At 38.4% G+C, this 25,297-nt stretch overlaps 1 protein-coding gene and 1 pseudogene across 2 annotated transcripts in view; one reads left to right on the forward strand and one right to left on the reverse strand.

Moving 5' to 3' along the window:
- Window positions 1-419: 419 nt before the first annotated feature.
- Window positions 420-25,297, forward strand: part of GTF2A1L (general transcription factor IIA subunit 1 like) — a 66,563-nt gene continuing 41,685 nt past the window's right edge. The window contains exons 1-3 of one of the 2 annotated variants that reach the window (XM_023223824.3): window positions 449-535; window positions 3,510-3,611; window positions 3,828-3,951. In XM_023223824.3, the coding sequence (XP_023079592.2) occupies window positions 515-535; window positions 3,510-3,611; window positions 3,828-3,951 (247 nt within the window). In that variant the 5' untranslated portion in view covers window positions 449-514. Of the gene's footprint in view, window positions 536-3,509; window positions 3,612-3,827; window positions 3,952-25,297 lie in introns of both variants that reach the window. The other variant, XM_023223825.2, reaches the window with a different exon arrangement.
- On the reverse strand, window positions 19,486-20,006 carry LOC111550410 (annotated as a pseudogene).

Consider the following 25,297-nt stretch of genomic DNA (forward strand, 5'->3'; position numbering starts at 1 on the left):
GCTGTACCACGCCGATAAGTCTTAGAAAAATTTGGCTCTTGTTATATTTTTATACAACAAAAAATGGAGTTCAGCTGTGAGTGGGATGTAGGGGGAAGAATGAAAATTGGTAAATGCAGAGGACAGATACCACTAGTCTCCCCTCTTTGCTTTCCCCATCTTCTTCAAAGTTGAAATTAGACTGAGATCTACCCCTGCATTGCCCCTCCTCGATTTTCTTCATCTTTCGCAGATTGAGGTAACAACCTGTGAACCGCCCAAAACCGGCTAGACCCAATCTAACCATCCGTTTTAGCGGGTCTCTTTTCCCACACAGGAGGACCGCCTCTCCGCCCTGGCCCCGCCTCCAGTTAAGCCGGCTCCATCTATTAACGTTCTCTTCTGCCCAGCCACACCCTCGGCGTTCTCCGCGGTTGCGCACCGGACTTACATCGTTGAAAACGTGCCCAGTGTTTCCCTCCGTGTGCACTGAGTGCCGCGCAGGCGCAAAGGGCCAGGTGCTGGAGGTGCTGTCATGGCTTGCTTCAACCCGGTGGTAAGGAGGACCTCAAGCTCTGTGTAGAGGGAGCGCCCTGGGAGTCCTGGTTCACAGCGGCTGAACCCTGCACACCCTTTTGTTTCCCCCTGACACTTGACAGATTGTCATAACCCCTCTTCTTTAGAGGCTGGGGCTCTTCCTCACCTCTGTGTTGGAGGAAGCTGATGAGGGCCAGTAGTTCAGCAGGAAGTTGGGCCAGCTCCGCTGAAACAAGTGTCCTTTTTCTCTTTTCACCAAAACTGAGGCTATCTAGTTGGGGTGTTTAGAGGTGGAACTCCCCCTCAACCCTCCTGGTTTCCTAGATGTTAGAAAACCCCCAAGTTCGGCTGTGTTAATTTTACTGTGGACATTGTTAATTCCAAGCTGTATTATTTACTGCTTGAAATAACAATGTGATTCTCATGTTACCTCCCCACGTTTTTAGTATCTTTCCCTACCCGCCCATTTCTTTGTCCTTTAACAACTTAATGCTTAAGTGTACAACCTACATTACCCTCCTATGCCTAACGGACACTTAATTTGCACAGTGAGAATTTCTAGTCTCAGTGGCACTTAGGAGACCATCAATCTTAAAAACCTGTATCAAAGAACAAAAATGAAGGATTCATCTTTATTACCAATTCATCTCAACAGACTTCACATTTCGTGAAAGGCAATATGCTTGTCCAGATCTGTGTAATTTTATGGGTTCCGGTTATCATATATGCAGTATAAAAGCTCTGTTTAATTTAGAGACATACTTCTTTAATTATATCTGTTTTATGATAGTGTGTTTTGAGATACATAAAATACCTATACTCTGCCTGAATATAAGCTTACTAGGTATGCCAATTTACCTGATTGTGAATTCTATGAAGTAGTGTTTGTTTTAAACAGAGGAGTTAAGATGGACTAGACATAGTTTTAATAAAGATAACAGGGAAAGCAATACAAAGTCTGTGGTCCTAGAAGAGAAAATATGTTCAATACCTGTTTTGATTTTTGAAAAATTGTGTTCTAATGGGTACTTTTTGACTACTGCTGTGTTAAGATGTTTTTAGCCCTATGAGTTTTTTTCCTTCAGTGCTAAGCTTGATCACACTAGCTGGGACTACCACTGAAGTATCAATTTTGTATGCCTTTATCAGGATAAACTGTTTTAGAAGACGCAACTAATTTAGGGGCATTTAGTCTTAATGCATGTGCTTGTGAATAACATTATTTAAATGTTACTGATTGGCCTATTCATATAGGCTTACCCTGGGTCTTCAGAAGGATTAGTTTAAAGCATAGCTTCAAATACTAAATACTCTTGGGGGCTGGGCATGGTGGCTTAGACCTGTAATACCAGCACTTTGGAAGGTCGAGGTGGGCAGATCACTTCAGCCTAGGAGTTTGAGACCAGCCTGGCCAACATGGTGACACCCCATCTCTACTAAAAATGCAAAAAATTAGCCAGATGAGGTAGTACATGCCTGTAGTCCCAGCTACTCTGGATGCTGAGACAGGAGAATCACTTGAACCCAGGAGGCAGATGTTGCAGTGAGCCCAGATTGTGCCACTGCACTCCAGCCTGGGTGACAGAGCAAGACTCCTTCTCAAAACAAACAAACAAACAAACAAACAAACAAACAAACAAATGAAAAAACAACAACAAAAAACCTGCATAGCTACTCTTGGCATGAACAGGAGTATTTAAGAGTATTTATTTAGTGTATAGTATGAAAAGGCAATCCTAGAGTGCCACAATTTTCATTTTCATTTTGGCCTCATTAAGCAATTTGAAATAAGAGCAACTCAGCTAAATTTCTGCTTGCTGTTTCTTGCCCGTGGACCTTCCACTAGGTCAGTATTGTCAGCACATAGCATTGCCGTTTTGGCCTGGGGGCATAGTTTATATAGATTTGAAGGGCTGAGTTTTTTTCACATACCCTCTTTTGTTTTGCTATAACTAGTGTTTAATCTGGGAAGAAATCTGCTTAACTTTGTTGTCATGGCATGTTTGACTAGGAGGTATTTCAGAATGTTATTTGGTCTCTTCAGTATGCACACTGGATGGGTAGGGTCGTTCGTGCCCTTCTTAGGTTCTAGTAGGAAATCCATTTTGGAGCAGTTGTATTTGACAGTGGTCCAGAATATATATTTTTTGGACTTTGTGTATTTTGGAAGTGAGATGGGCTTTGATTGCTCTATTTTAAGTGCTTACCCCAGTCTTCTGGCTTGGAGTTTATTTATATTTGTGGAAATAATATAGTGAACCCTAAAAAATTCTCCTTTGGCCACTTTGATAAAAAGGTAAATTGAAAACAGAAGACCTGTTTCCAGCTGACTTACATTAATTTCTCTTTTAAAAGGAGTTGGGGAGGTTAAATATTGACACAAAAGGCAAGTAACATGAAAATAACGATACATCTTTGAGATTATTAGCTCATATGTTATTGTAGTCCTGTAATTCAGTCTTGTAGATAGGCTGAAACTATGGGTCTGAAGCTAACACAGTTTATGGAAAGCTAAGACTATATTGGGAATGTGAATGTACTTAGTAAAAGTTTTTATGGTAACTTTACAAGATTAGAAGGTATACACTGCATATCTTTTAAGGCTAAATATATTCAAACTTGAGAAGTCAAAACTTGTAACAGGCTGGGTGCGGTGGCTCATGACTGTAATCCCAGCACTTGGGAAGGCTGAGGCGGGTGGATCATGAGGTCAGTAGTTCGAGACCAGCCTGACCAACATGGTGAAACCCTATCTCTCTAAAAATACAAAAATTAGCCAGGAATGGTCGTGCATCTGTAATCGCACCTACTCAGGAGGCTGAGGCAGGAGAATTGCTTGAACCCGGGAGTGGAAGTTGCAGTGAACTGAGATCGTGCCACTGCACTCCAGCCTAGGCGACAGAGCATGACTTCGTCTCAATAAATAAATAAATAAATAAATAAATAAATAAATAAATAAATAAAATAAAACTTTGACAATTGCTTTTATGTAGCCTAAACTCTACAGATCTGTAATTGAAGATGTAATTGAAGGAGTTCGGAATCTATTTGCTGAAGAAGGTATAGAGGAACAAGTTTTAAAAGACTTGAAGCAGGTTTGTAGCCGATACAACTTTTTCTTCCTGTCTTTTGTTGTTTTTTTGGCATACAAAACTGATACAGTTCTGATCTCTCAAATTATAGTTTAGTACTTACCCATTCATTGTGCCATCAGGATGACAAGTTAGTTTTTAAGAAACTGAAAAAAAAGAAGTATCATTATATATGTATATATATTTTTACAGCAAACTTTTTTTTTTTTTCCTCTGCAGCTCTGGGAAACCAAGGTTTTGCAGTCTAAAGCAACAGAAGACTTCTTCAGAAATAGCATCCAATCACCTCTGTTTACTCTTCAGTTGCCACACAGCTTGCACCAAACATTGCAATCGGCAACAGGTTGGATACCGTTAGTAAATGAGTACTGTTAGTATCTTCAGAATAAATTCTCATTTGGGGTTGTTTTTCAGTTCGACAGGGTAATGTTCTTAGGGTGAGAAGGCTCGGACACCTAAATCATTTCTATTAAATGAACACAGTATAAATCATTGCCACATGTAATTATTGGTTAAAAACTCGGGTTATTCAAACTAGTTTTTATTTTAAATATTAAATTTTACAAAGATGATAAAGCCTTTCTTTAGAGGAAAGTCACACAGTTTGTTGGCTGTTGGGAACACCCATTGGTAATTTCAGATAGTTTGATTGTGTCTAGTCAAGGATTACAAGTGGCAGAGGGAAAGGTGAGAGCTCACAAGTTTGTGTGTTCTCTTTCTCTTATTTGTTTTTTTTTTTGTGTTATAGATCTGATGTATTGGGAGCAGAATGGAGAGTTCAGAATATGGAGATTATTCAGGCTACCTCACTGTTTTGGATATATAAAATGATGGCTAGAAATTGATCATGTGCATTTCTCTTTATTCTTGGACTTAGCAAATCTAGACTTCTGCTTTTAAGGGAAATATTTGTGCACGTTATGCTTATCAATTTAAACTGGAAGGGACTAGCTAATAAAAGATAAAACTTAGAGTTTTCTATCTTTGCATGCTTGATTCCTTTCTTTCTCCTCTGATTCTTGTAATCTTTATGTTACTCGTGTGTATACATAAATGTATACTCACATTCAAACAAGTTTTATTGGGTTTAGCTGAAATTCAACAGAGTAGTCTGCAAGAAGTGAGGGTAGATTTTGGATTAGATTATCAATAATAGGTAGATAGTTCTTTGCATGCTTGGAAAAATTCACATGAACATTACATGGGCCAAGGTGAAGAGAACATTGTAAGGATGCTTGTACTTCTTCTATTACAAAGTGGGAGAATTTACATGTGGCAGCAATTCTAACATATAAAAATGAATAAATTAACAATGAATGTTGAATTACCAAATACAAGTTTTATTGAATACTGCGTTTATAAAGTATACTTTTGCTCTGTAAGAATTAGTCTTGGCAGTTTTAATTGTTGACACATTGAAACATTTTTCATCAGTTGGGTTTTTGGCTATGCTTTAATTTTTAACTACTATTTCATTGGGACATCCCCTTCTCTGTTTAAATAACATTCCTTTGGACTTTTGTTTTCTTAATCACTGTTTTATTTATTACAGAATGCTAAAATTTTTTTTAACTTATGGTTGGCATGAGGGTGTGGTAGATATGGAAGAGGAAAATACTTGACTGTCTTTTATCAAAAGAGGCCGAGGTGGATGGATCACCTGAGGTCAGGAGTTCTAGACCAACCTGGCCAACATGGTGAAATCCTGTCTCTACTAAAAAAGAAAAACACAAAAATTAGCCAGGCGTGGTGGCTCATGCCTGTAATCCCACCTACTTGGGAGGCTGAGGCAGGAGAATCACTTGAACCCGGGAGGCAGAGGTTGCAGTGAGCTGAGATCGCGCCACTGCACTCCAGCCTGGGCGACAGAGTGAGACTCCATCTTAAAAAAAAAAACCAGGGTGAACACTTCTAAGATTCTGTCATTCAAAATTGCAATACTAGATTTCGCCGCAAGATGGTAATATTACCAGTGATTTAAATAACAAAATAGTCTTGCAACTCATGTATCTAGTTTGTTTTTACTCAGTACCTTATTCTGTATCTTAGCAGTTAGAATAATAGAAATAATTACATTTAAATAGTTTTTCTCCTTATTCTCTTCCACATCATTATAATGAAGAGGTTTAAGAGGAAGTACATGTATCCCTTAAAAGTGCTTTATAGTCTTGTTCCTGTCTCTTTTCATCTTTAGGTACCCAACAATAAGATTCTTGAAATAAATAGTCTCATAAAATTGAAGTGCTTCTTAATTATATCTTCTCATGGTTTACTTTTAAAAGCCTGATTCAAATAACTTAAACTTCTAGAACCTTTTTTTCTCTTTTGATAACAAGTTCAAATTAAATCTACAATTCAAGAAGTCATTTTCCTTTGTCTGTTCCATCTTAAAACTTGTCTGCTCTATCAAAATCACAATAACATACCATCTCACACTAGTCAGAATGGCTGTTATTAAAAAACTGAAAAACAGATGTTGGTGAAGCTACAGAAAAAAGGAACCACTTATGCACTATTGGTGGGAATGTAACTTTGTTCAGCCTCTGTGGAAAGCAGTTTGCAGATTTCTCGGAGAACTTAGAGCTACCATTCAACTCAGCAGTCCTATTACTAGGCATTTACCCAAAAGAAAATAAATTGTTCTAACAAAAAGACACCCACACTTGTATGCTTATTGCAGTACTATTCACCTTAGCAAAGATGTGGAATCAGCTCAACCCATACATGGTGGATTGGATAAAGAAAATGTGGTACATGTCTACCATGGAATACTATGCAACCATAAAAAAGAGAGAGATGTCCTTTGCAACAATATGGGTGTTGCTGGGGCCATTATCCTAAGTGAATTAACACAGGAACAGAAAACCACATACTGCATGTTCTCACTTATAAATGGGAGCTATACATTGGGTACATATAGACAGAAAGGTGAGAACACTGGGGACTCCAAAAGGAGAGAGGGAGAGAAGGGGGCAAGTGTTGAAAAACTACCCGTCGGGTACTGTGTTCACTATTTGGGTGACGGGATCAATAGAAGCTTAAACCTCAGCATCATATGATATACCCCTGTAACAAACCTGTACACATACCCCCCGAACCTAAAAAACAAAAACACCCCAGAAACTGGTTTGCGCTATCATATGTTCTTTGTTTTTTATTTGTTTAGTAATTTCCTGTATCTTCAGTTCTCAACTTTGTTTGGTCTCAGGACCCCTTTAAGCTCATAAAAATTAAGGACCCTAAATAGCTTTTAAAATGTGGGTTGTAAGTATCTACTATATTAGAAATTAAAACACAAATTTAAAAAATATTGATTTATTAAAAAATTCAATTACATGTTAACATAATAGCATATATTTATGAGTAATAATTCTTCTAGAACAAAAAAATTTAGAAAGAAGAGTAGCATTGTTTTACTTTTCTGCAGGTCTTGTTAATGTCAGCTTAATGAGGTCTGCAGAAATGAGCTGGATTCTTATCTATTTCTTTTTATTTAAATTTTATTGTATGTATTTAAGGTGTTCAGCATGGTGCCTTGAGATAGATAGATAGATAGGTAGATAGTGAAGAGGTTGGTATAGTCTAGCAAATTAACCTGTCTGTCATCTCACATAGGTGCTCATTTTAGGTACTTTTAGTATGCCTGAAGTCTTCTCTTTTAGCAAAAATCCCAAATGCAGCACAATATTAAGTATAGCCCTCATGTTATCTATTAGCTATTTAGACTTATTGATCCTATGTATCTGTGGCTTTGTATCCTTTAACTTACATCTTCTCATTTTCTCCCTTCCTGCCCCTTGTAGCTGCTATTTTATTCTCTATCTCTGTGTATTTGACTGTGTGTGTGTGTGTGTGTTTAACATATAAATGAGATCATGCAATACTTTTCTTTTTGTGTCTGGCATATTTAACTTAGTATAATGTCCTTCAGATTCATCTATGTTGTGACAAATGGCAGACTCTCCCTTTTTTAAAAAGCTGAATAATATTTCTCTGTGTGAGTGTGTGTGTGTACACAGACACACCACATTTTCTTTATCCATTTGTTCATTTGCAGACACTTTGGTTGTTTACAAATCTTGGCTATCGTGAGTAATGTTGCAATGAACATGGGAGTGTAGATATTTTTATGTGGTAGTAGTTTAATTTCCCTTGGATACATATCCATAAGAAGGATTGCTGAGTCATATGGTAGTTCTATTTTTAATTTATTTAGGAGTCTCTGCACAGTTTCATACAGTGGCTGACCATTCTGCATTCCCACCAACAGCGTATAGGGGTTTCCTTTCCTCTGTACTCTCACCAACACTTGTCATCTCTTTTCTTTTTGGTAATACCCATCCTAACAGGTGTGAGTTGATAACTTAATGTAGTTTTGACTTATATTCCTCTGATGAATAGTGATGTTGAGCACCTTTTCATATACCTGTTAGCTGTTTTTATGTTGTCTTTGGAAAAAGATCTATTCAAGTCCTTCGCCAATTTTTGAATAGGGTTATTTGTTTTTCTGTTATTGAATTGTGTACATCTTTTAATATGTTTTGGATATTAAGCCCTTTATCAGATACATGGTTTGCAAATATTTTCTCTCAATCTGTTGGCTGCTGTTTTATTTTGTTATTTGTTTTCTTTGCTGTGCAGCAGCTTTTTAGTTTGATGTCTCTATTTTATTTTTTATTATACTTTATGTTCTAGGGTACATGTGCACAACGTGCAGTTTTGTTACATATACTTACATGTGCCATGTTGGTGTGCTGCACCCATTAACTCGTCATTTACATTAGGTATATCTCCTAATGCTATCCCTCCCTGCTTCCCCCACCCCACAACAGGCCCTGGTGTGTGATGTTCCCCTTCCTGTGTCCAAGCGTTCTCATTGTTCAGTTCCCACCTCTGAGTGAGAACATGCAGTGTTTGGTTTTCTGTTCTTGCGATAGTTTGCTGAGAATGATGGTTTCCAGCTGTATCCATGTCCCTGCAAAGGACACAAACTCATCCTTTTTTATGGCTACATAGTATTCCATGATGTCTATGTGCCACATTTTCTTAATCCAATCTGTCATTGATAGACATTTGGGTTGGTTCCAAGTCTTGGCTATTGTGAATAGTGCTGCAATAAACATACGTGTGCATGTGTCTTTATAGCAGCATGATTTATAGTCCTTTGGGTATTTACCCAGTAATGGGATGGCTGGGTCAAATGGTATTTATAGTTCTAGATCCATGAGGAATTGCCACACTGTCTTCCACAATGGTTGAACTAGTTTACAGTCCCACCAACAGTGTAAAAGTGTTCCTATTTCTCCACATCCTCTCCAGCGCCTGTTGTTTCCTGACTTTTTAATGATCGCCATTCTAACTGGTGTGGGATGGTTTCTCGTTTTGGTTTTGATTTGCATTTCTCTGATGGCTAGTGATGATGAGCATTTTGTCATGTGTCTGTTGGCTGCATGAATGTCTTCTTTTAAGTGTCTGTTCATATCCTTTGCCCACTTTTTGATGGGGTTGTTTGTTTTTCTCTTGTAAATTTGTTTGAGTTCTTTGTAGGTTCTGGATATTAGCCCTTTGTCAGATGAGTAGATTGCAAAAATTTTCTCCCATTCTGTAAGTTGCCTTTTTGCTCTGATGGTAGTTTCTTTTGCTGCCCTTTAGTTTAATTAGATCCCATTTGTCCATTTTGGCTTTTGTTGCCATTGCTTTTGGTGTTTTAGACATGAAGTCCTTGCCCATGCCTATGTCCTGAATGGTATTGCCTAGGTTTTCTTCTAGGGTTTTTATAATTTTGGGTCTAACATTTAAGTCTTTAATCCATCTTGAGTTAATTTTTGTATAAGGTGTAAGGAAGGGATCCAGTTTCAGCTTTCTACATATGGCTGGCCAGTTTTTCCAGCACCATTTATTAAATAGGGAATCCTTTCCCCATTGTTTGTTTTTGTCAGGTTTGTCAAAGATCAGATGGTTGTAGATGTGTGGTATTATTTCTGAGGGCTCTGTCCTGTTCCATTGGTCTATACCTCTGTTTTGGTACCAGTACCATGCTGTTTTGGTTACTGTAACCTTGTGGTATAGTTTGAAGTCAGGTAGTGTGATGCTTCCAGCTTTGTTCTTTTGGCTTAGGATTGTTTTGGCAATGCGGGCTCTTTTTTGGTTCCATATTAACTTTAAAGTAGTTTTTTCCAATTCTGTGAAGAAAGTCATTGGTAGCTTGATGGGGATGGCATTGAATCTGTAAACTATCTTGGGCAGTATGGCCATTTTCATGATATCGATTCTTCCTATCCATGAGCATGGAATGTTCGTCCATTTGTTTGTGTCCTCTTTTATTTCATTGAGCAGTGGTTTGTAGTTCTCCTTGAAGAGGTCCTTCACATCCCTTGTAAGTTGGATTTCTAGGTATTTTATTCTATTTGAAGCAATTGTGAATGGGAGTTCACTCGTGATTTGGCTCTGTTTGTCTGTTATTAGTGTATAAGAATGCTTGTGATTTTTGCACATTGATTTTGTCTCCTGAGACTTTGCTGAGGTTGCTTATCAGCTTAAGGAGATTTTGGGCTGAGACAATGGGGTTTTCTAAATATACAATCATGCCATCTGCAGACAGGGACAATTTGACTTCCTCTTTTCCTAATTGAATACCCTTTCTTTCTTTCTCCTGCCTGACTGCCCTAGCCAGAACTTCCAACACTATGTTGAATAGGAGTGGTGAGAGAGGGCATCCCTGTATTGTGCCAGTTTTCAAAGGGAATGCTTCCAGTTTTTGCCCATTCAGTATGATATTGTCTGTGGGTTTGTCATAAATAGCTCTTATTATTTTGAGATACGTTCCATCAATACCGAATATATTGAGAGTTTTTAGCATGAAGGGCTGTTGAAGTTTGTCAAAGGCCTTTTCTGCATCTGTTGAGATAATCATGGGGTTTTTGTCTTTGGTTCTATTTATATGCTGGACTACGTTTATTGATTTGCATGTATTGAACCAGCCAGGGATGAAGCCCACTTGATCGTGGTGGATAAGGTTTTTGATGTGCTGCTGGATTCGGTTTGCCAGTATTTTACTGAGGATTTTTGCATCGATGTTCGTCAGGGATATCGGTCTAAAATTCTCTCTTTTTTTTGTGTCTCTACTAGGCTTTGGTATCAGGATGATGTTGGTCTCATAAAGTGAGTTAGGGAGGATTCCTTCCTTTTCTATTGATTGGAATAGTTTCAGAAGGAATGGTACCAGCTCCTCCTTGTACTTCTGGTAGAATTTGACTGTGAATCCGTCTGGTCCTGGACTTTTTTTTGGTTGGTAGGCTGTTAATTATTGCCTCAGTTTCAGAGCCTGCTATTGGTCCATTCAGGGATTCAGTTTCTTCCTGGTTTAGCCTTGGGAGAGTGTATGTGTCCAGGAATTTATCCATTTCTTCTAGGTTTTCTAGTTTATTTCCATAGAGGTGTTTACAGTATACTGTGATGGTAATTTGTATTTCTGTGGGTTCGGTGGTGATATCCCCTTTATCATTTTTTATTGCGTCTGTTTGATTCTTCTCCCTTTTCTTCTTCATTATTCTTGCTAGCGGTCTATCAATTTTGTTGATCTTTTTAAAAAAACCAGCTTCTGGATTCATTGACTTTTTGAAGGTTTTTTGTGTCTCTATCTCCTTCAGTTCTGCTCTGATCTTAGTTATTTCTTGCCTTCTGCTAGCTGTTGAATGTGTTTGCTCTTGCTTCTCTAGTTCTTTTAATTGTGATGTTAGAGTGTCAATTTTAGATGTTTCCTGCTTTCTCTTGTGGGCATTTAGTGCTATAAATTTCCCTCTACATACTGCTTTAAATGCATCCCATAGATTCTGGTATGTTGTGTCTTTCTTCTCATTGGTTTCAAAGAACATCTTTATTTCTGCCTTCATTTCGTTATGTACCCAGTAGTCGTTCAGGAGCAGGTTGTTCAGTTTCCATGTATTTGAGCGGTTTTGAGTGAGTTTCTTAATCCTGAGTTCTAGTTTGATTGCACTGTGGTCTGAGAGACAGTTTGTTATAATTTCTGTTCTTTTACATTTGCTGAGGAGTGCTTTACTTCCAACTATGTGGTCAATTTTGGAGTAAGTGCGATGTGGTGCTGAGTAGGATGTATATTCTGTTGATTTGGGGTGGAGAGTTCTGTAGATGTCTATTAGGTCCACTTGGTGCAGAGCTGAGTTCAATTTCTGCATATCCTTGTTAATTTTCTGTCTCGTTGATCTGTCTAACGTTGATAGTGGGGTGTTAAAGTCTCCCATTATTATTGTATGGGAGTCTAAGTCTCTTTGTAAGTCTCTGAGGACTTGCTTTATGAATCTGGGTGCTCCTGTATTGGGTGCATATATATTTAGGATAGTTAGCTCTTCCTGTTGAATTGATCCCTTTACCATTATGTAATGGCCTTCTTTGTCTCTTTTGATCTTTGTTGGTTTAAAGTCTGTTTTATCAAAGACTAGGATTGCAACCCCTGCCTTTTTTCGTTTTCCATATGCTTGGTAGATCTTCCTCCATCCCTTTATTTTGAGCCTATGTGTGTCTCTGCTTGTGAGATGGGTATCCTGAATACAGCACACCGATGGTCTTTTATTTTATTTTATTTGAGACAGGGTCTTGCTCTGTCATCCAGGCTGGAGTGCACTGGAGCAATCACAGGTCACTGTAGCCTTGACCTTCGAGGGTCAATTGATCCTCTCACCTTAACTTCATGAGTAACTGGCACTACAGGCACAGCCTATCATGGCTGGTTATTTTCCATTTTTTTGTAGATACTGGGTTTTCCTGTGTCATCAAGGGTGGTCTTAAATTCTTGGAATGAACCAGTCCTCCTGCCTCGGCCTCCCAAAGTGCTGGGATTACAGGTGTGAGCCAGTATGCCTGGCTTATTTATTTTTACTTTTGTAGCCCAAGCTTTTGGTGTGATATCCAAAAAATCATTGCCAAGGGCATTGTCAAAGAGTTTTTCCTCTGTGTTTTTGTCTTGGAGTTTTATGGTTTAAGGTCTTGTGTTTAGGTCTTTTATCTATTTTGAATTGATTTTTATGTAAGGTATACAAATAAAAGTCCATTTCAGTCTTTTGTGTGTGGAATTCACTTCTCCCACCAGCAACCATTTATTGAAGGAACTACCCTTTCCCCATTGTGTCCTCTTAGCACCCTTGTTGAAAATTAGTTGACCATATGTGTTTGGGTTTATTTCTGGGCTCTCTGTTCTGTTCTGCTGCTCTGTGTGTCTGTTTTTATGTCAGTACCATACTGTTTTGATTACTACAGCTTTGTAATGTAGTTTTAAATGAGAAAATGTGATATTTCCAACTCTGTTTTTTTTTGCCTCTGAATTGCTTTCGTTGTTTGATGTGTTCTGTTGTTCCACATGAATTTTAGAATTTTTTTTTTATTTCTATAAAGAAAGTCATTGGAATTTTGATAGAGATTTTGTTGAATCCATATTTTGCTTTGGGTAGTATGGTCATTTTTAATGACACCAGTTATTCCAGTCCATTAACATGGGTATTTTCCCATTTATTGGTGTCCTTCAGTTTCTTATATCAATGTTTTATAGTTTTCAGTGTATGTATCTTTTTTTCTTTTTTTTGAGACAGGATCTGACTCTGTCATCCAGGCTGGAGTGCAGTGGCACAATCTTGGCTCACTGCAGCCTCCACCTCCTGGGCACAAGCCATTCTCCCACTTCAGTCTCCCAAGTAGTTGGGACTACAGGCATGTGCCAGCACATCTGACTGATTTTTGTATTTTTTGTAGAGGTAGGGTTTGTCCATACTGCCTAGGCTGGTCTCAAACTCCTGAGTTCAAGCAATCCACCCACTTTGGCCTCCCAGAGTGTGCATATCTTTCACCTTCTTAATTAAATATATTCTTAAGAATTTTATTTTTTAAGATGCTATTGTAAAAGAGATTTTTAAATGATTTTTTTGGATAGGTAGTTATTTGTGTACAGAAATGCCACTGATTTTTTATGTTGATTTTGTATCCTGCCACTTTACTGAGTTCATCCTCTTTGAATATTTGGTAGAATTCAGCCTTGAAGCCATCTGGTTCTGGGCTTTTCTATGTTGGGAGGTTTTTAATTACTACCTCTGTCTCTTTATTTCTTATATCTGTTCCTAAATTCAATCTGTTGTGATATGTTGTTTTTGTGAAAGTATATGAAGAAAATCTAGCCTTCCACAGATACATAGTTGGAAAAAAGGGAAGCATTTTAATAGTATTTTCACATAATTGATACTACACTAAAACTCAGCAAATGGTACTTTCTGAGAGGTTAGCTGCATGATGGAATCTGGAACCACAAGGAACTTTTTGGAATATTTCATTAGGGTTTATTGGTACACCTCACACTTTGAATGGCTCTTTAACACATGTGTAATGTTACAGCATACATTGGTTATTTGGAAAATATTGATTTGCTGTCATACAGTTAAAACATTGTTCATTATACAAGATAAAAAATCATATTTGTTGATAAAACTAAGCATCTCATCCATTGTGGTTGATATGAATTTTCCAAAATTAAATTTTTGCTTGAAAACTTAAGTTTTACCATTGGCAAATACATGCTGTTAGTTTTTCTTGAAGTGATGGGTATGCTTAGTTTATGTTTAAAAAAATGTCTGCCAGATACCCAGTTTGAATAACTATAGTTGCTGTCAGTTATTCTTTCAAGTAAAAATGGTGTTTCTTGAAGAAAGAGGCCATGTTTTTTTTTTTTTAATTCTTTTCAACTTTTATTCTAGATTCAGGGGTACACAGACAGGTTTGTTACATGGGTATATTGCATGATTCTGAGGTTTGGGGTACAAATGCATAGTACCCCCAGGTACTGAGCATAGTATCCAATAGTTAGTTTTTCAGCCTTTATCTTCCTTTCACCCTCATCCCTCTCGTAGTGCCCATTTTCTCTTGTTGGCATCTTTATGTCCATGGGTACTTAATGTTTAGCTTCTATTTGAAAGTAAGAATATGTGGTATTTGTTTTTCTGTTCCTGCATTAATTCACTTAGGATACCAGCCTACAGCAGCATTTGTGTTGCTGCAAAGGACGTGATTTCTTTGTTTTTATGGGTGCATGGTGTTCCATGGTGTATATATACCACATTTTCTTTATCCAATCCACTGTGGATGGGCACCTGGGTTGGTTGCATGCCATTGCTATTGTGAATAGTACCGTGATGAACATGGGAGTGCGTGTGTCATTTTAGTAGAAAGATTTCTTTCTTTTGATATATAGCCAGCAATGGGATTGCTGGGTCAAATGGTAGTTCTATTTTAAGTTCTTAGAGAAATCTCCAAACTGCTGTCCACAGTGGCTGAACTAATTTACATTTGCACCAACAGTGTACAAGGGTTCCTTTTTCTCTGCAGCCTTGCCAGCATTGGTTGTTTTTTGACTTTTTAATAATGGCCATTGTGACTGGTGTGAGGTGGTATCTTCTTGTGTTTTGATTTGTATTTCTCTGGTGATTAGTGATGTGTAGCATTTTTTCATATATTGGCTACTTCTATATAGTCTTTTGAGAAGCATCTGTTCACGGCTTTTCCCCACTTTTTAATGGGATTACTTGATTTTTTGTTGAATTGTTTAAGTTCCTTATAGATTCTAGACATTACAACTTTGTCAGATGAATAGTTTGCGAATATTTTCTACCATCCTGTAGGTTGTCTGTTCACTCTGTTGGTAGCTTCTTTTGCTGTGCAGAAGCTCTATAGTTTAATTAGGTCTCACTTTTGTCAATTTTGTTTTTGTTGCAATTGCTTTTGAGAATTTTGTCGTAAATAATTTCCGAAGGCCAATTTCTAGAATGGTGTTTCCTAGGTTTTCTTCTAGAATTCTTATAGTTTGAGGTCTTACATTTATATCTTTAACCTATCTTTGTAACTGAATGCAAGTTCATTCACTCACTATTTGCAGAGTCTTGTTAACAAGAGGGAGGTGTGGTAGAAAGAAAGTTACTTTGCAGTCGGGGCATGGTGGCTCATGCCTGTAATTGCGGCACTTTGGGAGGCTGAGGTGGGCGGATCATGAGGTCAGGAGTTTGAGACCAGCCTGATCAACATGGTGAAACCCTGTCTTTACTAAAAATACAAAAATTAGCCAGGTGTGTTGGCAGGCACTCAGGAGGCTGAGGCAGGAGAATTGCTTGAACCCAGGAGGCGGAGGTTGCAGTGAGCCAAGATCATGTCACTGCACTCCAGCCTGGGTAACAGAGGGAGAATCCATCTCAAAAAAAAAAAAAAAAAAAAAAAAAAAATGACTTTATTTCCAAAGCTGGCAGGGAGGAAGTGGCTTGATTCCTGTCCAAAGCAATCACTTTGAATTTTGATGGGGGAAGTCAAGGGTTTAAAAAGGTAAAACTTGGCATGGAAGGCATGCAAGAATTCTACTGAGTACAACGTCTGTGTGTCTTATTCTATTGGCTTTTTTGGGTTGCAGTCCATGTGGATTGGGGACTGGAGTCATCTCAACAATGGCAAGGTGGTGGACTAGCTGCCTTGAGTTTATCACTGCAGTTTTGCAGCTGGGTCTCCAGGCTTGGTCTGTTTGTCTCAAGATTAGCCCCTAGAACTTCCAACTAGGCACATAATTAGATATTAGCATACAGTTAGATAAATGTCAAGGGAATATATACAGTGAGAAGGGGAAGGACATGAAGTCTGTTTTCAGGCTAAGGGAAAAGGCTTCTGTAGTTTGCTTCAAGGTTAAGTCTTGAATCCAAAGGGAAAGGAAAAAGAAAAGTTTTAAAATGTATTTTGAAGTTAAGCTGCCCAGTTACATCTTGAGTTAATTTTTGTATATGGTAAAACGTAGGAGTCTAGTTCATTCTTCTGCATATGGCTACCAGTTACCCCAGCACTATTTATTGAATAGGGAGTCCTTTCCCTATTGCTTATTTTTGTCAACTTTGTCAAAGATCAGATGGCTGTAGGTGTGTGGCTTTATATCAGAGTTCTCTATCTGTTTCACTGGTCTATATGTATGTTTTTATACTGTTGCTATGCCATTTGGTTATTATAGCCTTATAGTATGTGTTGAAGTTCTGTAATATGAAGCTTCCAGTTGTATTCTTTTTTGCTTATGATTGTTTTGGCTGTTCAGGCTCCTTGTTGGTTGCATATGAATTTTAGAATAGTTTTTTTCTAGTTCTGTGAAAAATGACATTGGTAGTTTGATAGAAATAGCATTGAATCTGTAGATTGCTTTAGGATGTATGACCATTTTAATGATATTGATTCTTGTATTCCATGAGCTTGAGTGTTTCTCCATTTGTTTGTGTCATCTATGATTTCTTTCAGCAGTGTTTTGTAGTTCTCCTTGTAGAGATCATTCCCTTCCTTGATTAGATGTGTTCCTAGGTATTTTATTTTTGCATGTGGCTATTGTAAATGGGATTGTGTTCTTGATTTGGCGTTCAGCTTGAACGTTGTTGGTGTAAAGAAATGCTACTAATTTTATACATTGGTTTTGTGTCCTGAAACTTAACTGAAGTCATGTATTAGTTCTAGGAGTCTTTTGGTGAAGTCCTGAGGGTTTTCTAGGTATAAGACCATATTATCAGCAAAGAGAGATAGTTTGACTTCTTTTCCTATTTGGATGCCTTTTACTTTTTCTCTTGAGTGATTGCTCTATACTTCCAGTATTATATTGAATAGGAGTGGTGAGATTGGGCATCCTTGTCTTGTTCTGGTTCTCCAGGAGAATGCTTCTAATTTTTGCCCATTTAGCATGTTGTTGGCTGTGAGTTTGTCATAGATTGCTCCTATTATTTTGAGGTATGTTCCTTCAATGCCTAGTTTCTTGAGGGTTTTTCTTTTATCCTGAAGTCATGTTGGATTTTGCCAAAAGCTTTTTCCATGTATTTTGAGATGATCATAGGTTTTTGCTTTTAATTCTGTTTGTGTGTTTTAATTCTGTTTATTGTATTTGTCAATAAATCATATTTATTGATTTGTGTGTGTTAAACCAACTTTATAACCCAGGAATGAAGCTTATTTAGTTGTGGTGAGTTAACTTTTGATGTGCTGCTGAATTCAGTTTGCTAGCATTTTGTTGAGGATTTTTGCTCTATGTTCATCAGGGATATTGGCCTATACTTTTCTTTTCTTTTCTTTTTTTATCATGTCTTTTCCAGGTTTTGGTATAAGGGTGATGCTGGTTTCATAGAATGAGTTAGAGAGGAGTCCCTTCTCAACATTTTGGATTAGTTTTCAGCATATTTGGAGTAGTATCAGCACTACTTTGAACATCTGGTAGAATTCAACTGTGAGTCCATCTGGTCTGGGGCTTCTTTTGGGTGGTAGGTTTTTTTTTATTACTAATTCAATTTTGGAACTCGATATTGGTCTGTTCAGAGTTTTAATTTCTTCCTGATTCAATCTTGGGAGGTTTTATTTCTAGGAATTTATCCGTTTCCTCTAGATTTTCTAGTTTTGTATGTAGAGGTGTTCTAATAGTCTCTGAGGATCTTTTGTATTTCTGTGGGATTGGTTGTAATGTCGTCTTTGTCATTTCTGACTGTGCTTATTGGAATCTTTCCTTTTTTTCCTTTGTTAATCTAGCTAGTGGTCTATCAATTTTGTTTATCCTTTCAGAGAACCAGGTTTTGGTTTCATTGATTCTTTTTCTCCCCCTTAATGATCACTGTCAGAAAATCATTGATTCTTTGTATGGATTTTTGGATCTCAATTTTGTTGTGTCTCACTCCAATTGTAGTTATTTCTTTTCATCTGGCTCTAGGGTTAGTTCTTGTTTTCCTAGTTCCTTTAGGTGTGATGTTAAATTGTTAATTTGAGATCTTTCCAACTTTTTGTAGTAGGCATTTAGTACTATACAGTTTCCTCCTAACACTGCTTTTGCTTCATCTCAGAGATTTTTGGTGTGTTGTGTCTGTTTTCATGTATTTCAAAGAATTTTTTGATTTCTGCCTTAACTTTGTTGTTTACCCAAAAGTCATTCAGGAGCAAGTTTTAAAATTTCAATCTAATTGTGTGATTTGGAGAAATCTTGGTATAGTTTTGTTTTAGTTGTTTTTTACTTCCAACTGTATTAATCTCTTTTTATTCTCTTGGTAATATCTTCCAGAGTTAACTACTTCTGTTGTAGGTGATAAAATGTAAAAGGCCCTACTTCAGATGTTGATAATGCTATGAGCGTGGTCTCTTCCTTTACTCAACTGAGAATTAAAACTTTTGATTCTTTTTTATATCCCAGTCCCAGAAGTAATTCCTTCTATAGAAGTTATCTACTGATAGTCTTATTCATCCTAGTAGTGGCTTAAAACCAGGCTCTAACCTCTACAGGAACACTATAGGATGCATTTAGCATAAACATATATTAAATTAAAAAGGATTCTTTAAATGCATTTTATTTTTAGACAACCTACATGACAAGTTTTGTTTTGTTTTGTTTTTTGGAGACGGAGTCTTACTCTGTCACGAGGCTAAAGTGCAGTGGCATGATCTTGGCTCGCTGCAACCTCCGACTCCCTGGCTCAAGCGATTCTCCTGCCTCAGCCTGCCAGGTAGCTGGGATCATAGGCATGTTCCACCGTGCCCAGCTAATTTTTGTATTTTTAGTAGAGACAGGGTTTTACCATGTTGGCCAGGATAGTCTCCAACTCCTGACCTTGTGATCCGCCCACGTTGGCCTCCCAAAGTGTTGGGATTACAGGTGTGAGCCACCATGCCGGCTGACATGTTTTTCTTAAAAACAATGCTTCCACTCCAAATACATAGTGGTCAAAATAAATGAAGAGCTTGAGATGACATCAGTCTAATTTATCTTAAGTCATTGTGTCCTGTGGGTGATAGGCAGCAGGCAGTTATGAAGACAGGTGATAGAACTAAAGAAATTGCCAATTGGTTAACATTTTTCCATTTCTAAACCCTCTTTAAAGAAAATCATATACAGGGTTACACCATCCTCATGGCAGAGCACCCATGCCATCTGGATTCACATTTTTACCAGTAAAAAACTGGTAGTTGTTGAAATTAATAAGATGTGCTTGGTTTGTTCTACAGCCTCTGTCATAAAAGATTTTACTGTTTAGGTCTCTGTTCTTCAAGTTGGTCTTTGATTGATTTTATGTAATCTTCAATGTATTTCTTGTAGGCTTCTTTTGTGAAGTTTGTTTCCTGCAAGTGATGTACGTATGTATTATGTATTATGACAGTATCAACATAAGTGATTAATGTGCTTTCGGTACCTTCACCCTCAGGGCCTTCTGCGGAGGCATTTCTGTCAATGTCACCCACTGTCCTACTGACCATCTTCCTCCCCACCCCCCATCCCACTTACATGCACAGACCGCTTGCAATCTCCCAGATATTGTAAATGTTGGAGAACAGCTCATCATGGCTAATAAGGTCTGGGTAGATAATCATGATGGCGGCTGAAGGGACACGCAGTGGTGCTGGCTTAGCAGGATTCCAGAGATCAGAGTGAACATGATGCAGCTGGAGCAGTGCTTGGTGGGAGTTAGGAGTGGGTGGAAAAGGGGATTTCTATTTTTATTCCTCTGTGGTCCATAAGTATGGTTGGTATGATGTTCATTTTTTGGAATTTATTGAGATTTGCTTTATGGCGGAGCCTATGGTTGGTTGTGGAGTATGTTCCATGTGTAGATGATGGGAGTATTATTCTGTGGTCAATGGGTGGAGTATTCTGTAGATGTCCATGAGGTCCAATTGGTCAAGTTTAAATTCAGAATTCCTTTGTTAGTTTTCTGCCTCGATGATCTAATGTTTTCAGTAGGGTGTTGAAATCCCCCACTATTATCGTGTGGCTGTATGAGAGTTTTGTAGGTCTAGAAGTACTTGTTTGTGATTCTGGGTGCTCCAATTTTGGATGAGTGTATATTTAGGATAGTTAGGCCTTCTTGTTGAATTGAAGGCTTTATCATTATAAATGGCCTTCTTTGTCTTTTTTTTTATTGTTGTTGGTTTAAAGTCTGTTTTGTCTGATATAATAATAGTGACCTCTGCTCTTTTTTGTTTTCTATTTGCTTGGTGGATCACTCTTCAGCCCTTTATTTTGAGCCTATGGGTGTTGTTACATGCATCTTGCTTTTTATACAACTTACCACTTTGTGTCTTTTTAGTGGAGTGTAGACCATTTACATTCAAGGTTAATATTGATATGTGAGATTTTTTTTTATTCAGATGGAGTCTTGCTCTGTCACTCAGGCTGGAGTGCAGTGGCACAATCTCAGCTCAGTATAACCTTTGTCTCCGGGTTCAAGAGATTCTCCTGCCTCAGCTTCCTGAGTAGCTGGGACTGCAGGCGAGCATCACCACACCTGGCTAATTTTTGTATTTTTAGTAGAAACAGGGTTTCACCATGATCATGTTGCCAGGCTGATCATGAACTGCTTACCTCAAGTGATCTGCCTAGCTCGGCCTCCCAAAGTGTTGGGATTACGGGCATGAGTCACTGTCTCTGACTGACGTGTAAGATTTTGATCCTATCATGAAATTCTTAGCTGGTTGCTTTGTAGTTTCTATTGTGTGGTTACTTTATAGGGTCTGTGCGCTTAAGTGTGTGTTCATGGTAGCTGGCATTGGTCTTTTGTTTCCATGTTTAGAGCTCCCTTAAGGAGCTCTTGTAATGGTGGTCTAGTCGTAACTAATTCCTTTAATGCTTGCATGTCTGGAAAAGCTTTTATTTCTGCTGTGCTTATGAAACTTGGCAGGGTGTGAAATTCTTGGTTGGAATTTCTTTTCATTAAGAATACTGAAAATAGGCCCCTAGTCTGTCCTGGCTTGTAAGGTTTCTGCTGAGACATCTGCTTTTAGCCTAAAGGGTTTCCTTTTTTACATGATCTCACCTTTTTCTCTAGCTGCCTTTAAGATTTTTTCTTTAGCATTGACTTTGGACAGTCTGGGAGGGCAGGGGCCATGAAGAGTGGGGCCAGACTGGGCACATCCATCTACAGGTCCCTCAGTGGCAGGTACAAGCACTGATGCTGAGGGAGAATCCACTGGGCAGCCACTAGGTGCCCAGAGGTGTATCTAGGCCTGAAACTGGGGAACCTCCTTGCCCCAGGTTCTCTGCACAATGATGGGGGGTAGCCTAAAATTCTAATCCAGGGTAGTGAGTGCTCCAGATACCTGGAGATCTGCCTGGGCATGGAGTGGAGAGGGCCTCCCTGCATCAAGACCTCTGCATAGGAGAGGTGGGATGACTCAGGCTACTGGACCAGGCAAGCAGGTGCTATGAATACCTGGAGATCTGCCTAGGTGTGTAGCAGAGAGGGCCCCCTTGCACCAGGATCTCTGCACAGGAAGGGTGGAGTGGGTCAGGCTGTTAATCAAGGTGAGTGAGTGCTCCAGAGGTCTGGACATCTGCCTGGGCATGGAGTGGAGATGACCCTGCTGCACCATGATCTCTGTCCATGAAAGATGAGTGATTCAGGCTGCTGGTTCAGGCAAGTGAGTGCCCTGAATGCCTGGATTTCTGCCTGAGGGTGGAGCAGAGGGGACCCACTTCACCTTGATCCCAGGGGAACAGGCAGGGGTACTAAGTGATGGCACATGCAGTTCAGTTTCAGATTGCCAAGCTGGCCATGGTTGGAAGTCTCATTGCCCAGGAGAAACTGCAGTGGTAGCAGCTCTCCTCCCACTCCAAGCTTGCAATAGGGAAGAGTATAATTCCAGTACTACTTCTGAGGTGCTTTCCACCTCAGAAGTGGTGGAGGCTGTGGAGACTGCTATCCTGCTCCCGAGCAGGTGCTCTAGTCTCTGGCCCAAGAGTAAAATGCTTGTGTGGCCATGCAGCTGGGTTGCTTAGAATGGCTGATTTTGTATGCACCCAGATTAAAAATGGCATCCTGTGCTTGGTCCTATGTCTGGGAAAGTGTCTGCAGCTTCTTCTAGTGTTTTTCCCTCATAGTGTCTCCAGCCCTCTCCCCAGGTTAGCTTCAGGGCTTGGGAGAAAAAAAAAAGTTTTTCCTCAGCCTGAGTTGCTCTGATCTCCAGTGGAAAGGTGAGTCACTGAGGGAGGCTGTCTTTCTCTCTCATGTATTGGGGCTTCACTTACTTTCATCAGCCAAATGCCATCACAGTGACTGTTTGGCGGGATTCTCGTCTCTGGGATTTGGAGTATCCTGCATGATTCCAGTGGATTCCCATTTTCCTTCTTGAATTAAAGCTCACACCATTAATTTTTATTTACTATTTTGTTGTATCTAAATGACGGAGGCCTGCCAACAGGCGTTAATCTGCCACCTTAGAAAAAAAAGGCTATATTAACTCCCAGCTTAAACAATGGCACAAATGCTTTTCCTTGTACTTTTTGTACTTTTGTATGCTGCAGAAATGCTTTATCTTTCTATTTCACCTCATCAAATATTAAAAGGAAGTATACTTGCTAGTTGAAATTTAGTATAATTAATAATTCTTAGATTATGCAAAGGACTTTCTTATCTTAAGTGAAATATCTTTGTGGTTGTTCATGCTGTTTTTCTGTGGTGTTATTTTAATGGTGAGTAGCAATGGAGAATAAAGAGACCACTTGCAAGATTTGGTGCTACTACCTTAATTCATGCTAAGATGTCTACAGTTTTACTTGTTATTGCTTTTGCATCATCAGTTCAAATGCCAACAAAACCAAATAAAAATACTAAATGAGAAAAAGGCATACTTTGTCTTGGTATTATGAAAATAGTTTTGACCTTATGAACACACTGAAAATGGTCTTAGGTACCCTCAGTGGTTTGTATATTACACTGTTGTTCTGCACTTCGGGTGACTATATGTAATTTATAATCTAGTTTTGAGAGAGAGAGAAATGGGATTCTACTGATAATTATCTCAGAATAACTAACAGGTGTAAACTGGGACTGTCCTGGGCAAACTGGGACGTGTAGTCACCCTATGATTACCTTATTTCTAGGGCACTTCAAGTCAGCTTCTGTAGTTGGTCTTCATGTCACGTGATCTTTTTGAAATGATACTATCAGTCATGATGGAAGGAAGGGAAGGGAAGAACAGGGACACTGAGACTTTTGTGGTGGCTTTCATATTTGAGCATTAAAACTCCTAAAATATAGGTGTTAAACTATATGTCCAATTGTTCTTCAACTTAGATGTGTTGAAAATTTCAGCAATATGGTTGGTTCTTTAGGTGATTTGAGAGTTAGAATATTGTTTGGTCATCAGGAGACATCTTTTATGCTAATGAGTATTCACAAAGAAGAAATTCACCTGTTTCTGTATTTCATGAATCATGTAATTTTATTTGGATTGGTTCAAAGAAGATCCAAGAATCACAAAACTATAACTGCCACAATGTATCAAAGGATTTTTGATGGTGAATAAGAAATAATACACTTATGAATGTGGATATTGTTATGCCATGTTAGTGTATTACAACATTCTTAAACTTATGTTTGTGGAATTGAATTCTTGCTATGTTAAAATTTATTGTTAAATTTACTATTTCTAATGAGAACAAAGATACAATACACCAGAATCTCTGGGACACAGCTAAGGCAGTGTTAAGAGGGAAACTCATAGCACTAAATGCCCACTTCAAAAAGTTAGAGAGATCTCAAATTAAGAATGTAACATCACAATTGAAAGAATCAGAGAAGCAAGAACAAATCAGCCCCAAAGCTAGCAGAAGACCAAAATTAGAGTGGAACTGAAGGAAATCAAGGCACAAAAAACCATTCAAAAGATTAATGAATCCAGGAGTTGGTTTTTGAAAAAATTAATAAGATAGATAGACTGCTGGCTAGACTAATAAAGAGAGAAGATCCAAATAAATACAATTAGAAATGAAGGGATGTTACCACTGACCCCACAGAAATGAAAATAACCATCAGAAACTATTGTGAAAAACACCTCTATGCACACAAACTAGAAAGCCTAGAAGAGATGAATAAATTCCTGAACACATACCTCCTCCCAAGATTTAACCAGGAAGGAATTGATTCCCTGAATAGTTCCTTATTGGAACTCCAAAATTGAATCAGTAATAAATAGCCTACCAACCAAAAAAAGCCTAGGCTGTGACGGATAAACAGCTGAGTTCTACCTGATGTGCAAAAAGAACTGCCACTATTCGTACTGAAACTATTCCAAAAAATTGAGGAGGAAGGACTCCTCCCCAGCCAATTCTGTGAGGCCAGCATCATCCTGATACCAAAGCCTGGGAGAGACACAACAGAAAAGAAACCTTCAGGCCAATATTCCTGATGAACATCGCTGCAAAAATCCTTAACAAAATACTTGATTCTTGTAAACCGAATTTAGCAGCATATCAAAAAGCGAATCCACCATGATCAAGTAGGCTTTATCCCTGGAATGCAAAGTTGGTTCAACACACTGAAATCAATAAATGTGATTCATTACATAAACAAAACTAAAGACAGAAACCAAGTGCTTATCTCAATAGATGCAGAAAAAGCTTTAGATAAAATTCAACAGCCTTGCATGTTAAACACTCAAGAAATTAGGTATTGAAGAATATACCTCAAAATAATACAAGCCATCTATGACAGACCTACAGCCAACATTATACTGAATGGGGAAAAGCTGAATGCATTCCCCTTGAAAACAGCACAAGACAAGTATGCCCTCTCTCACCACTCCTATTCAACATAGTATTGGAAGTCCTAGCTAGAGCCGTCAGGCAAGACAAAGAAATAAAGGACATCCAAATAGGAAGAGAG

The sequence above is a fragment of the Piliocolobus tephrosceles genome, chromosome 15 (genome assembly GCF_002776525.5).
Source record: "Piliocolobus tephrosceles isolate RC106 chromosome 15, ASM277652v3, whole genome shotgun sequence".
Classification (NCBI taxonomy): Eukaryota; Metazoa; Chordata; class Mammalia; order Primates; family Cercopithecidae; genus Piliocolobus; species Piliocolobus tephrosceles.